This window comes from Colius striatus, chromosome 10 (assembly GCF_028858725.1).
Source record: "Colius striatus isolate bColStr4 chromosome 10, bColStr4.1.hap1, whole genome shotgun sequence".
Taxonomy (NCBI): domain Eukaryota; kingdom Metazoa; phylum Chordata; class Aves; order Coliiformes; family Coliidae; genus Colius; species Colius striatus.
Genome location: NC_084768.1, coordinates 9397661 through 9412155, shown reverse-complemented (window position 1 = coordinate 9412155; position 14495 = coordinate 9397661). Strand labels below are relative to the sequence as shown.

General features: G+C 59.3%; 1 protein-coding gene across 1 annotated transcript; it reads right to left on the bottom strand.

Moving 5' to 3' along the window:
* Positions 1-358: 358 nt before the first annotated feature.
* On the bottom strand, positions 359-13952 carry DDR2 (discoidin domain receptor tyrosine kinase 2). Its single transcript, XM_062004053.1, has 17 exons — positions 13869-13952; positions 10331-10419; positions 8380-8482; positions 8026-8257; positions 7794-7899; positions 7594-7699; positions 6559-6742; positions 6246-6489; positions 6057-6119; positions 5731-5915; positions 5121-5331; positions 4416-4639; positions 4173-4309; positions 3676-3867; positions 3332-3566; positions 2251-2400; positions 359-1855 (listed from the first exon to the last, which is right to left on the bottom strand). Exons 2-17 carry the CDS (start codon positions 10407-10409, stop codon positions 1718-1720), a joined length of 2589 nt encoding a protein of 862 aa, XP_061860037.1. The 5' UTR covers positions 10410-10419; positions 13869-13952; the 3' UTR covers positions 359-1717.
* Positions 13953-14495: the final 543 nt, after the last annotated feature.

Genomic DNA, 14495 nt, shown 5'->3' with positions numbered 1-14495 from the left:
TGTGGGGAGACCCATCAGGCCCTCTGCAGAGCACAGACCCCTATCTCTGTCCTCCCCTCTCCCAGACCCACTGTCCTGCCTTGGCCCCTGCCCAGGGGCATCTCGGGACGTGGATGCTGAGCTTGAGCACCCTCTCTGTTACCCCAGGAGCTGGGCAACTGGTGTGGCTTAACCAGCACATCTCTTGAGCATCCTTCCTCCATCTCTTCCACTGTTACCTGTGTGCAGTCCCCCAGGCTCTCCCCACACAGCATCTTGGGATCCAGGGCGCAGCCCCAGAGCCCCCTAACCCATGGCTCCTGGGCAGGCTCACAGATGAGCTGCTTGCTGAATGCCCCAAGGAAAACACACAGCCAAATTCACGTAGCAAGTGTCTCTTCTGCGGGTTTGCCCCTATATATAGGTGCATCTACTGAATATATACATGCCTTAGCAATAGTATACTGGAAACTGTGCCACGCGTGACTTGATGGTGTTGAACTAATGTGTACAAAAGTATGGAGGGGTCCATGTACCCTTTAAGTACAAAGTTCCTTCTGTCCAGCCACAGGAGAGTCTGACCGTGGGGCACAATGCGTAACCTGCCAGGGTTTCTGGAGAGCACATAGCTTTGGCACCTGCCTAGTTTGCTCACGGAGCTTCTGGATCCAGGAGAACAGACTGGTGCCAGACCGCTGTGGGATGCTCACCGTAGCAGAGTTCAGCTCTTCAGCCGAGCTGCAATCCCCGGGCTGAGGGCCAGGGGTGCCCGCTGCTCCATGCTCACGGGCTGTTGCAGGCTCAGGCATCGGGCAGAAGGCGGCGACAGCTCTGTTATGTGCATTCCTCTCATGACAAGTGAAGACCTGGGTTAGCCCTGGGAGAGGAGGACCTGGAGGTTTCCCCTTGGAGGTGAAAGGTGCTAATGTTCCTCTGCCCTCGGCCACGAAGCATCTGCCGGGCAGCCAAAATGCATTCCGTCAGCAGCTGAGCAGCTCTGGAATGGCTGTGGAGGGCGAGAAGGGGTCCCCTGGGCATGTCCCTCGCTGGGGCTGGCATGCCCACAACTCCCTGGCTGCCATGGAGCAGCCATAGCTGAGCATGCTGCCTGCTCCAGCAGCCCAGCGAGGAGCTGGGAGTACTCTCAGGCTTCTCCCTGTGCAACTAGGGGCTGGCTGGCCAGGATGAGGCTTCCTGCCCCTCCATGTGGCATGTCCAAGTGTCCCAAAATGTCCAGAGAGTTTTTGTTTTCACCCTGTATTACACAGTCCGCTGTGAGCTAGTGGCAACTCCCAGCTCCTCCTCAAGCAGGTTGCAGCTGCCGGACAGTCCTTGCTCCAGCAGGCACATCCCTTCCCCAGGTGCCTGCCCCATGCGTGGAGCCTGAGCTTCCTCACGGAGACAGTCCAGCTGATGTTCCTCCCCTCTGACCAGGGGACAGGAGCTGTTCTGTCCCAGTCATAGTCACCAAAGAACACGTTGCATCAATAAATAACCCTCATTTCAGCCTGCCTCGCCCCCGGCTCAGGTCGGCAGGCAAGCGGGAGCTCCGAGCTGTCCCACGCCGTGCCTCTCCTTGCTGCCCTTGGCGTTTCCCTCCGAGGCTTCACTGTACAATGAGAACAAGACCAGCTGCCCGGGTTTTATTGCTAAGTCCGAGTGAAGTGGCTTCGGTTTGCGTACGGGGCTCCTCTGGGGATGGGGAGGGATGGGGACCGGGCTGGGGAGGAGCAAAGGGTCATTCTTCACTGGCTGACTCTTGGAGAAGGCGATGGATGTCCTGGAAGGACGGACGATCTTTGGTGTCCCGTCTCCAGCAGCTGAGCATTAGCTTATAGACTGAGTCAGGGCAAAGTGCAGGCTGGGGAAGGTAGGTCTTCAAAACAAAAGACAGAGAGTTACTGCCACAGAAACCAAAAGCAAACTGCTTCTGGGGAGCCCTGTTCCTGCAAGCACAGGGCTGAGGGGCTGTGCTGGTGTATGTTCAGGGGCAAGGGGACGACTGCTCACATCTCCCAGCCTGGCTAAAGGCCTGGAATGGTCAGCAGGCAAGCGGCACATTGGGCTGTGCAAAGTGCAGGGTTTGCTGAGCCAAGCTTTTCACCAGGACTCAATCCCAGAGGAGCTCCTGTCCCAGAACTCTCCCATAGCCAAGGTCCCTATTTCATCACCCTAGTGTTTCTCCTCAGGTCCCCAGCATCCCAAGCACACTGTAACCATCTCATACTGTCCCATCCCATCCCTTCCCATCCCATCCCATCCCATCCGTACCTGCCGGCCCTGGTCCCGGAAGAACTCGCCGGTGTTTTCGATGACCTGCTCATCGGAGAGCTGGGAGTAGGGCTGCTCCCGGCAGAGTGTGAAGGTCTCCCACAGCGTCACGCCAAATGCCCACACATCACTGGCTGTTGTGAACTTGCCCTGGCCAGAGGGAGCACAGCAGAGTCAGGCATGGGCACTACTCCAGCCTGCTCTGTCAGTCCTACATGGCCAGGGTTCTGCCTCTTTCTGCATGCTTCAGCTTTCAGATATATGGGCCCAGAGGGGAGCTTGAGCCTGCAGACCTGCTCTCTGCCTAGTGCCAGAGCCTGGTGAGCTCCAGGTCTGTCTTGCAGCAACTGCTCTGAGAGCTAGGGCTTGGTAATGACCCAGCTCCTGCAAAGATGAGAAGTAACCCTGCTCCCTCTTCCAGGTCTGACCTTGGCCAGGAGAAAATGTCATAGAATCACAGAGTCGTGGGGATTGGAACTGACCTCCAGAGCTCATCCAGCCCAATCTCCTGCTAAAGCAGGTTCCCCTCGATCAGGTCATACAGGAACGTGTCCAGGTGGGTTTGGAAACCTCCAGAGAAGGAGCCTCCACACGCTCCCTGGGCAGCCTGGGCCAGGGCTCCCTCATCTCAGCATCAAACAAATCTTTCCCCTTGTTTCAGTGGAGCTATTTGTGTTCCAGCTTATGTCCTAATGTCCCCTTGTCCTGTCAGTTGGCAGTACACAAAAAAGTGTCGCCCCAGTCTCCTGACACCCACCCTTTAGGTACTGATAATTGTTGATGAGGTCCCCTCTCAGTCTTCTCTTTCCTAGGCTGAACAGCCCCAGGTCCCACAGCCTTTCCTCATCAGAGAGATGCTCCACTATCATCTTGATAGCCCTGCCAAGCATCCTACTCAGAGGCTGGGACACCAGAGGTCACCATAGTCCCCTCACCCCCCTCTTGAAAAGTTGCTTTCTGCATGCTTCACCCCAAAGCTGGGCTCCAGGGAGAAGAGACTTCCTCACTCCTGCTCCCCTCCAACCCGAGGTACAGAGGCCATGAGCAGTGCCGGGGCCGTGCGGGTGAGCGGGCTGCGTACCAGCAGGATGCTCTCCCAGGACATCCAGCGGATGGGCAGCACTGCCCGGCCCTGGATGCGGTAGTAGTCCCCGCTGTAGAGGTTCCTGCTCATGCCGAAGTCGGCGATCTTGATGGTGTACCGCTTGCCCACCAGGCAGTTGCGTGTGGCCAGGTCCCGGTGCACGAAGTTGAGGGAGGAGAGGTACTTCATGCCAGAGGCGATCTGAGTGGCCATGAACCGCAGGTCGCTGTAGCTGCCGGGACACACGCACACACACACGCAAAGGAAGGAGGAGTGTGGCGCTGCAAAGGACAGGCCGTAGGCAGGGAGCGGGTACAGGGCCCTGCGGCTCTGCCGGTTACCTGAGGGTGGGCGCGGGGCCGGCAGGGGGGCTGCCCGCGTGCTGGCGGGACAGGAACTGGTTGAGGTCTCCGTTCTCCATGTACTCGGTGATCATGCAGAGTGGGTCATCCGCAATGCACACGGCCAGCAGACGGATGATGTTGGGGTCCTTCAGCCGCGACATGATCTTGATTTCCTTCAGAAAATCATTCCTTTCCGGAACAGAAACCACACGGATGGGATAGACAGAGCCGGAGGTGCACACGGACAGGCTGAGCGTGACCCACCCGCGCGTGCCCTCCCCTGGGACTGGGGCCATGGGAGGGAGCTCAGGGCTGATCCACACGTGGGCACAGGGGGCACAAGGCTCAGCAAGGACCGGGAATCCCAAATGCCAGGCAGCTCAGACATGTGGTCCTTGCTGCTGGAGGCAGGGCTTGCTTTCCAAGCATCCTGGCTCTTCTGGGGGCTCTATGTGAGGGGCAATGCAGGTTTCTGTGCACCTCCAGCCCCGTACCTGGCATTCTTGTTGGCATCAGCTCGCAGCATCTTCACGGCCACCAGCACCGGGTGGTCGGAGCTGGCGTCCAAGCCCTCCAAGACAAAGTCCTTGCCTGTGAACTTCTCCATCCCCTCCACTTCACAGAGATGAACCTGGAGAGGGGACAATGGGCAGCCATTATCCCCACAACTGTCAGCCTCCCCTGGCCCCCAGGAACTGGGAAGAGCCCTGCTCAGAGGGGGTCCAGCTCTCACTCACCTCCCCAAACTGGCCTTCCCCTAGCTTCTCCTTGAAGGTCAGCAGCTTCCTGGGGAACTCCTCGACAGCCACATCCTTGCCAGAGAGCAGGTCCATAGTGAGGGCCGGCACGGAGTAGGTGTTGCCGCCCGTCACACCCTGCAGGTTCACGATGTCGGCCTCGGCATAGTGCGGGACGCCCTCGGGGACACCGGCCTGGGGTGGCTTCGCAGGGCCACTGCAGCCTGGGGGAGGACAGCGGGGCCAGCCCTGCTGTGGGTGTCCTGCAGTGCACCCTCTTCTCCCCAGCACCTGCTCACACTCCAGCCACTTGCTTCTCTATCCCCTTCCTCCCCAGAGCCCCCTTGCTACCCTGGCATGTCTGGGCTCCTGCAGACATCCCCGGCTGCTCTACTCCTTCCACACCAACCCAGTCCCAAGCACCAGGGGAGCAGGGATCAGGGCCTGATCTCTGGATCACCAAGGAAAAGACACCAGAGCATCCTGAGGAGGATGGTGGGGACACAACTCAGCCTGGTGATGGACACCGTTGATGGCTCTCAGCCACAGATGTTGCGTGACCTCTGGGCAGGATGCACAGGAGCTTGTGCAACCTCCCTCCAACCCCTCTGTGCCAAACTGGAGATCGGCCAAAAGCCAGGGCTGGGGAGCAGAGGCTGCAGAAGGTTCCATGGCTCTGAGCAGGCAGAGGGGTCTGGCTCTCACCTGTGTCCTCCTCCCCCAGCGGGAACTCGGGCAGCTTGCGGATGAGGCGAGAGGGCTCCTGGTAGTCGGGTCCCAGGGGGAATATGCGGTCATAGGTGGAGCTGGACTCCTGCTCGCTGGAGGAGGAGGAGCGGTTGTGGTTGAACATGCTGGACTCACTGGGCAGGGAGAGGCTGACTGTCATTTCATCGTCCAGCATCCTCCGTGATGCCTGTGAGAGCGGGGCAAGGAAGGAGAGAGCTGGGACAGAGGATCCCCACCAGCACCCATGGGACAGTGTCTCCTGTGCTCTGTGCTCAGTTGAGCCCCCATCTCCGGTGGCCTGCCTAGGGAAGACATTTGTCCTCGTGTTCCCCCCACCTCCATTGTCTCCCTCTATGGAGAAGTCTGGCTCCATCAACCTCTGTGACTGTTCCCGCTTAGCTTGGGCTCCTCTTCCCCAGCCCAGCTTCAGAACAGAGGGATGGACAAGCAGGCAGGTCTCAAAGTCACAGCCCTGCTCAGCTAAATCTCCTCTCCTGGGAGATGGGTGCAAATCACAACCTTCCCAAGGAGAGGAAGAGAGCATCAGCCCTCCCATGCTTTCCCCATGCTGAGCTCCCAGAAGAACCTGCCCAGGACGAGCCCACCGCCGCGGGGCACCTCGCCAGCCACCCCATGCCACCTTCTCCAGCATCTTCTGCCAGAACTGCCGCCACAGGATGATGACAATGATGGCCACGAGGATGAAGATGATCGCCACCAGGCACCCAATCAGGATGCGTGTGTTGCTGTCGTCTACCTTGAGTGTGGGGTCTGGCAGGAGAAGGGAACAGCAAGAGCCAGTCACTCTGAGGCATGAGGGAGAGCCCCTGCCCCTTTCCTCCATCGAACAGGGCAGAGCACCTATCGAATCTCCACACCCAGCTCAGGGTGATGTGCTTTTCAATGTCTTACCATAAGTGGTGGGGACCACAGGCATCTCTGGAGGGGCCACCGAGTTATTGTACATGGCTGCATCTGGCAAGGGAGAAGAGGAGAGCATCAGACTGGGGAGGGTGAGGGTGACCCACAGCCCCACTCCTTCCTTGAGACCTCTCCAGAAGGGTCTGGTCCCCACGAAACGAAGCTCATGGCAGCAGGTACCTGACTGGAAGGTGATCTCACTGAACATCATCCAGGTGTCAGCGAAGTAGTACTGGCACTTGATGGCGCTGGCCATGCGGTGGAGCAGGGGCACGGTGACGAAGCGGGCGCTGGGGTTCACGTCATCCAGCACCAGCACCGAGGAGATGGCACCAGGCTCCCACTCGCTGGCATCAGCACGGAAGTAGCACTGTACCTCCTTGAAGATCTTCACCCCTTTGGCGAACATGTTGTTGCAGTGGACCTGTGGGGCAGCCTGTCAGCGCAGCTGCGGTGGGGGGACAGGGATGGGGACAAGAGGTGGCACGCAGACCTTCATGGCGGTGAAGTTCCTGATGCGGTCGAACTCGAAGGTGATCTCCACGTAGCCGCTGGCGGTGCTCTCGTTGCGCCAGCCCACATAGTCATAGCCGGGCCAGACGTGGTACTCGTGGGTCTGTGTGAAGTCATCCAGCCCCGACACCCCATCCGTCAGCTGGCCCAGGCCCTCCGTCATGCTGCAGCGGGGCAGGGGGAGAGGGACCATGACTCTCGCCAACCCCACAAACCTGCCGCCACCCAGTACCTCCCCCCGCAGCTCCTCACAGCCCCCGGGACATTTGGGATGGGGGTCTGTCCTCTGGGGAAGGCTGCCAGATGCTGAACGGGGGGTGTTTATTCCATCACCATGCCAGAGTGATGCCATGGCATCACTCTGCCTGCCAGAGCTGGCTGTGTCCCTTGCTTCACAAAATCACAGAATCATTTTGGTTGGAAAAGACCTTTCAGATCATGGAGTCCAAGCCCTTCCCTCACCCTGCCAAGCCCATCACTAACCCATGGCCCTCAGCACCTCAGCTACAACACGGCTTTGCAATAGCTCTAGGGCTTGGGACTTGCCTACCTCCCTGGGCAGCCTGGGACAGGGGCTGACAACCCTCTCAGTGAAGATGTTCTTCCTAATCTCCAATCTAAACCTCCCGTGGTGCAACTTGAGGCCATTTCCTCTCGTCCTATCACTCATTACTGGAGAGAAGAGATTGACCCCCACCTCACTACAACCTCCTGTCAGGTAGTTGCAGAGAATGATCATGTCTTTTCTCAGCCTCCTCTTCTCTAGGTTGAACGCTCCCAGCTCCCTCAGCTGCATCAGACTTGTGCTCCAGACCTTTCCCCAGCTTTGTTGCCTATTTCTGGACACTCCAGCACCTCAATGTCCTTGAAGCGACCCCTGTCTTCAGGGACACCCCAGGTATTTGCTCTGCTAGGGGTCAGCACATCAACTTGAAAACGCAGAGAAGAAACATCCCCCATCCCCTCCTTGCCTGGCACAGCACCTACAACACGTGCAAGCTCGCCCGGTCCTCACCTGTACCCAAACGCCCCGTCGTACACCGAGTCATTCAGGTAGATGACGGTGCCCCCGGGAAGGACGAGCTGCTGCCCGGCCGGCGCGTTGTAGGACACCAGCCCGTCTGTGGGGAGGGGGGGCTGAGTGGCCACCCACGCCGGGCACCCGCCCAGCCAGCCCCCGGGGCTGTGGGGAAGGGGCGGGAGGGCAGCACGCACCCAGCCAGACGCAGCCGTACAGCTCCACGCGCAGGCAGACGTTCATGGAGTGGTCGGTGACGGGGATGAAGCGCACGAAGCGGGCGATCAGCGGTGGCTCCAGGTCCTTGAGGACAATGTCGTAAGGGTTGGTGTTTCCCTCCAGCACCTGGGGAGGGAGAAGCACGGTGGGGCTGGGTAAGTGCAACCCCCAGCCCCTGCCACCCAGGGCAGCCCTTGCCCACCTCCTCACCTGCTTCCCTTGCCGGTTCCTCCAGGAGATCCAGCGCGTGCCATCCCGGCTGTAGTTGATCTTATACTTGGGGGCAAACTCATTGCCGTGGCCGCCGGCGTGGCGTCCCTGGGTGCCCACCAGCGTGATGAAGTGCAGGGCGTGCAAGTCGATCTGCAGGAACTCCTTCAGGTCATCAGGCTCCACTGGAATCTCAGGACACCAGGCACCATCGCCATCCTCCGAGTCCAGCCTGCGGACCCAGAGTGGAGGAGCCATTTGCAGGTGGCCGAAGCCACCCCCGTACCCACCATGTGCCTCTCTGTGGCAGCCCAGGCCCAGCCGTGGCTGTGGCAGGAGGATCCCCTCACTCACCGTCCATACTTGGCGGCTGTGGACTCAGACCACTGGCTGGAGGCTGAGATGTCCTCGTCGGGGATGAGCCCGCCTGACATGCCCAAGGGATACCGGCACACCGCTGCAACGAGACAGGCGGGCACCGTGTGGGCACCCGCCAGCAGGCACTGTGTGGGCATCCCTCCTCGCCTCCCCTGCCCGGATATGTGCTGAAATACAGCACTCTCCATCCCTTTGGCTTACAGAGCAGGGGACAAAAGACGGGAGGATAGTCCTGTGCAGGCAGACACCTGCCTAGGCAAATGGAGGCACTGACTAGAGCAGATGCCAGGCCAGCTCAAAGCAAAGCTGGGAGCAAGAGGAGGCAGCACTCCAAGGGCTGTCCCCAGAGATCCCTTCAGCCGTCCTGGCAAGTACTTCAGCTGCGGTGGAGGGACAGCCCATGGGCTGGCAGTGCTGTCCCCATGCTCCTCATTCTGGGGACATCTAGAGGGCTGGCTCCAGAGGCCACTAACCCAGAAAAACACTCATGTGCTGCAACCTGTTCCTAGCTGTGTCACCCTGCCGCTCCCCACACCTGCCCGGGGCAAATACTGACAAAGGCTGGTGCTCACCCTCCCTGCTGCCCCCATTGCCAGCCCCGCTTCTGCTCCCGCTGTGAGTGGAAAAGTACTAGGGGTGGCAGTGGCTCCCCCGGCACTGCAGCCACACCGCTGCCCAGGAGTTATATTTTCACACCCAGCTGCTAAGAGAGCTGCTGAAAGACTGTCTTGTTTGGCCATGTTTACTGTCTGGCCGCCTGCTCCAGCCCACAGCTCTCCCTGCACACACTGCCCTGAGCAAATGCCTGCACCCAGGTGGCAGCACCCGGGCCAGGATGCAGCACCCAAGGGGTACCAGCACCCAAGGGGTACCAGTACCCAAGGCATACTAGCACCCATGCGAGGATGCAAGGCCCATGTGAGGATGCAGTGCTCAGGTGAGGATCTGGTGCAGGGGCCACCTCCTGCCCCAACAGCTCACCCAGTGCTGTGCCAGTGAGAAGCCCATGCCCCCAGGAGCAGTGCTGCCTGGCAACTGACTCTGTCCCTGTGTCTCTGCACCACAGGGACCGTCTCCTGTGTCTGGCAGAGGGATGGGCACACCTTCAGCATCAGCACTCTCCCACAAGCAACACTCTGCAGAGTGCAGCTCCCACTGAATCCCATCAAATGCAGAGCCAGCCCAGCTCCTTTACCCCAGGCAATAACCATCCTTGCCAGGCTAAGCTGGCACTACCAGCCTTGGATGGCTGCAGAAGAAGTAGGATTGGTTGCCTGAGCAGCCTCCAGGGAAGATCCAACAAACTCTTCCCACAGATGGAAGAAGGGTTTGAAGGGACTTGTTACAGGGATGCCCTGGGGAAGCCCTGACATGCTGAAGGAGCCTGGGCTCTGTGTCCATCCCCACCACGCAGGACGGGGCTGAGCCCTGCACAAACAACCATTTAAACACACTTGTCTGGCTGACGCCCGGCGCAGTGTTGTGGTTCCTGAGCAGAAGCCAGGCACCTCGTCAAGCCGCTTTACTAAAGCCAACCTTGGTTTTCCTGCAAAAACCACCAAAGAAAGCACATCCCAGCAGCAGCAAACAATACCCTGGCACCTCACCTTTGGAACACCACAGTCTCAAAACTGAGTGGGCTCGAAGAGCACCCACTGAAGAAGGGTCCCCTCTGAGCCTGTGTCTCTGACTGCAGCGCTTTGCCCACGTCTCACCACTCACCAGTGCCAGGAGCGGTGCCTGTGACACATGGAGGATGCTTCCAGGGTCACTGGCAGTAACAGCAGAGTGACTAGGCAAGCCTGGGCTTAGGAAAATTCCCAGAGATAGTGGAGATGATGTGAGCCCAAGCTCAGAAGGCCTGGCAGGAGCAGAGTCCAGGGAAACACACCACTTCTTGCAGCCACTTGGTCCCCATCTCACTTACCTGGATTGACCTGGGCTCTTGCAGCCCATGGGACGTGCAGCAGCAGCAGCAGCAGGGCTGGTCTGGGGCTGGCTGGCATGTCGGCAATCCTGTGGAGACAGAGCCAGGGCTCGTCATGCTGGGATGGCCAGCTGAGGATGGGAGGGCTCCCCCAGTTCAAAACCCTGTGTCCCCTCTTCAGCCTCAGAGGAGGAGCAGGGCCCAGGGCTCACACTTGCCGTGGTGAAGAGTCCCATCCTCTCTGCCACCCCCACCAGGAGCTGTGGCATCACAGTGCCACACTGATGCAGCCAGTCCCTGGCCCTGCCACGGCCCTGCAATGGAACAGCCATGGGGACCACACCAACCTCCCAGAGCTCTGCTCCGGGCTGGCGCCATCCGGCTCCAGTGACGGGCAGAATGGCTCCGGCTGGGCCGCCCGCCCTTGGCCGGCTTGGAGAGCACAGGCATTGCACAACCCCATCACACACACAACAGCGTAACAGGACTCTGCAACAGGCAGCTTCCCTGCCTCCTGGCTCGGCACAGTGTGGCAGATAAGCACTCCACATTTACAGCATGCTGGTTGGGACAGTTCTCTATGGCAGAGTTGAGCCCGAGGATGTGAGTGACACAGAAAGGGGAAATGAAGGGAGGGCACGGGAGCAAGCTTGCACCCTCTGCCTCCTGGGGAGATGGGGCTGGAGGGAACCTGGGAGTCTTGGCAACAGGGCTCGAGCTGCAGCAAGGGGAGAAAATGGGCTGGTTCTGTCAGGGCTCCTGTGAGTACGGTGCAGCCCGTGGCATGAGGGGAGCCCTTCCAGGCCCCAGCCCTGGGACGTGCCTGGCCTCTGAGCCATAGCTACCTTGCAGGGCAGCAGCCATCGTCCTGGCTCTGGCTACCTCTTGGCTGCCAGGAACCCCAAGAGCCTGAGCAGCTCCTGCTGCACCCACATGCCTCTGAGGAACCACCATGGGCAGAGCACCATGCTGGGGGAGCACCAGGGGCACCCCTGAACATCCCAGCCCTGCCTCAGGCTCCTGGGGCTTACCCCCTACCCCCCTTATTTGCCCAGGGGACATTTGTGCTCCTGGGAGAGCCCATCACACCAGATTAGTCCTCTTTTTGTTAAAGAAGGCTATTTTAATCAAGGTTACATGTACATTAACCTTTGCAGGATCAACTCACAAACCTAGGGGTTCAGGAGACAGTAGCTCTGGGCCAAACAAGACCTGGATGCACCCAGGTGCTGGGCTGGCACCACTCCACGTGAGGACCCACAGCCTTGTCCCTGGCCACCAAAAGAAAGTCCAAACCTACTCTGACACAGCTGCCACATGGCTGGGAGGTGCTGGGTACAATCCCTGCTCGCCAGCAAACCCATCCTTGGCAGGGCAGGAGCGGGGCACAGCTTACTGCCACCAGCTCAGGGGAAGGCAAAGTCCTGGGAGCTGCCACCAACACCCTGCCCAGCGCTGCTGGATTCCCTGGGTGGGAGTCTCTGCTAAACACCACGAGCTCTGCAGAAGGTATAAATAAACACCTAGACTCAGGGTCATTTTTTTTCTCTCCTTTTCCCCCAATTGTTTTCTTGCAAAAGCACATACATGGTTGCTGGTTTTTTTACCTCTTTTATTCCCAGCTGTGAAAGTTTAGTTAGTTGCAACTAACTCAGCCAGAACTGGGAATTTCAGCTGCATCTCTTGAGGCACACATGAGGGCTCCTGCCTTTGATAAAGGCCACTTCCTCCAGCAGTAAACTCTCAATTTCCTTCTGCATTCCAAAAACCATCCAGGGATATTTTTTTTCCCCACTATTCTTTCAGGCTGAGTAAACTGTTTAAGCATCAGGACACCAGATGCCATCACCTCCGACAGGGAATGCATTTACATTGAGTTTAGTATAGGGAAACCATTCCCCTGCAGCCGTTGTGAAGGGCCCGGGGGAACGGGTCACTCCTCAGGGGAACGGGACGGGGCGACAGTGGGGAGATGGTGACGCAGGCACTGAGGCTGGGGGCTAAGGGACACGCGGCCAAAGTGGCCAAGCAGTGTTGGCAACTCAGCTGGAAAGCATTGCTGTTCCAGCAGCCTTGAAAAAGGGATGGCTTTGCAACATTTTGTCTCAAAATATTTGCCCAAAATTTTCAATGGCTGGAAATTTTGAGTGTGGAGAGATTTTTTGGAGCTCCTCCCTGGCGTCACCTGGGCCTGGGAGCTTCCCTCAGCCACTGCCTTCCAGTTTTTTCTCCTCTTTGTTATTTTACCCCTTCTTATTCTGTTGAAATCACTAGTGGATATTAGCAGGACAAAAATGAAATCCACATTTGTTGAGACAAAGCTTACTACTCGCCCCCAGCCTGCTTATCCCAACTGAGTGCTGCTGTCCTGCCAGCACCAAAGCAGCAGCATCTGTGGACGAGAGGGATGGACAGCAGCAGCCTGCACACCCTACACACACACCAAGCCCTGGACACAGGTCTTCCAGGGCTCCTGTTGCAGCCCTCTGTCCTTGCATGGGGCTGGGGGCTCCGCTCCTGCTGGGATAGCAGGCAAGTGGGCCCTGCTGAGGCCATGATGGAGGGAACACCCCCAAGCAGTGAGAGGCTCCCTGTGACCCTGGACCATGACCCAAGGTATACAGTGTGTGGATAAAGGGGTTTGGGCCCCCTACCCCAGCTGGCACTACAGCCCCCAGCATGCTGTGCCGCCAGCATAGCCTCAGCGGGAGTGCAGTGCAGCATGCTGGGACCCGTAGTCCTCCTCCTCTCCAAAAAAAATGCCATTTTAGACCTTCTCTGGGCTGGATGCAGCCCCATTTTCTGTAGTTGCAAGCACCTCCCCAGCCATGGGCCAGCCAGCTCGACTGGGAGCATCGCGGCCGTAGGGGGTGTGAGGAGCCGCTGCCATGTCCCCGTGGCTGCCAGCTGTCCTGGAGAGCTCTGCCAGCAGCACAGCCAGTGGCCAGGGCACCTGGGGATGTGGTCCTGGGGGTGCTGCACCCAGCAAACACTCCCTGCCGGCTGAGAACTTGCAGTCCTCCTCCCCTCTCCGTGCCACGGCGTCACCCTGCCACGGTGCAGCACACCACGGCATCATCCTGCCACGGAGCGGCCACGAGCGGGTCCTCGGCACCGGGACGCGGGGCGGGATGCTCAGAAGCACCATGCTGGTGGTCCCGTGTCCCCTCACCGCTGTGACCCGGTGCCTGGCTGGAGGACCCTGGGGACAGCAGGGCCTCCCTGGCTGGCCAGCACGGCCGTGGGCTCTGCCAACAGACACACGGGCGGGAGCTGTGGAGGGACACCAGGAAGCGCTGGCCTGGCACAAGGCACGGGGCAAAACGCTGTCAGTGGGGGCAAAAATGGAGAGAGGGGGCCAGATGTCACCTCGTCAGATGGGGACACCGTCCCGCTGCTGCCCCAGCCCCTTCCCAGGCAGACCCACAGCCTGGCCGCTCGGCCTGGGCTCTGCTCTGGAGCACAACTGACCACACATCCCCCCAAAATCCCAAGCCCAGAGGGGCAAACGCCTCCCTCAGAGCGCAGAGCAACTCACCGGAGCGGGGAAGCGGCGGCGGGCGGGCGGGAGGCTCCTGGCCCCTCACCGGGCCGGGGGAGCCAGGCGAGGAGCAAACTTCCCCGGGCTGATGCAAGATGCCTCTGGGAGCGCGTTCACATTCTGCAGATTCCTGGGAGCCGGCCAGAAATCCCACAATCCTACATCTTGCACATTTGGTTTCAATTAGGGAGCAGAGAGGGGGAGCCAGTCACCACTCCAGGCTGGCTTTTCGGCAGAGGTTATTTTCCTCGGCCCCAGGGAATGTGTGCAAAGCTGTAATTTACAGCAAAACCCATTCATAGAGCAAGAGAAAACATGAAAAAAAAGGAAAAATCCCCAGGGCCAGCAAAGGAACTTAAAGCAATAGGCAGCCTTTTGGTTTCCAGCATCGGACCCCATAGCTGTGGGGGTGGCACGTGTGTCCGGGAGCCTCCTCCTGCAGCATAGGGTGCAGGGGCCAGGTGGGACTCCCCCAAAACAAAGGTGATGGAGACATTCTGGGAGGCTCCATTGCTTGCCCAGAGGGTTCCACCTGGGTTATTCCGCTCCAGGCCCTGGTGGGAAGGGTTCTGGGCTCCTGCCCAGGCACATATGGCCAGGGGACAGCCGGAGAGGTGACCTGCC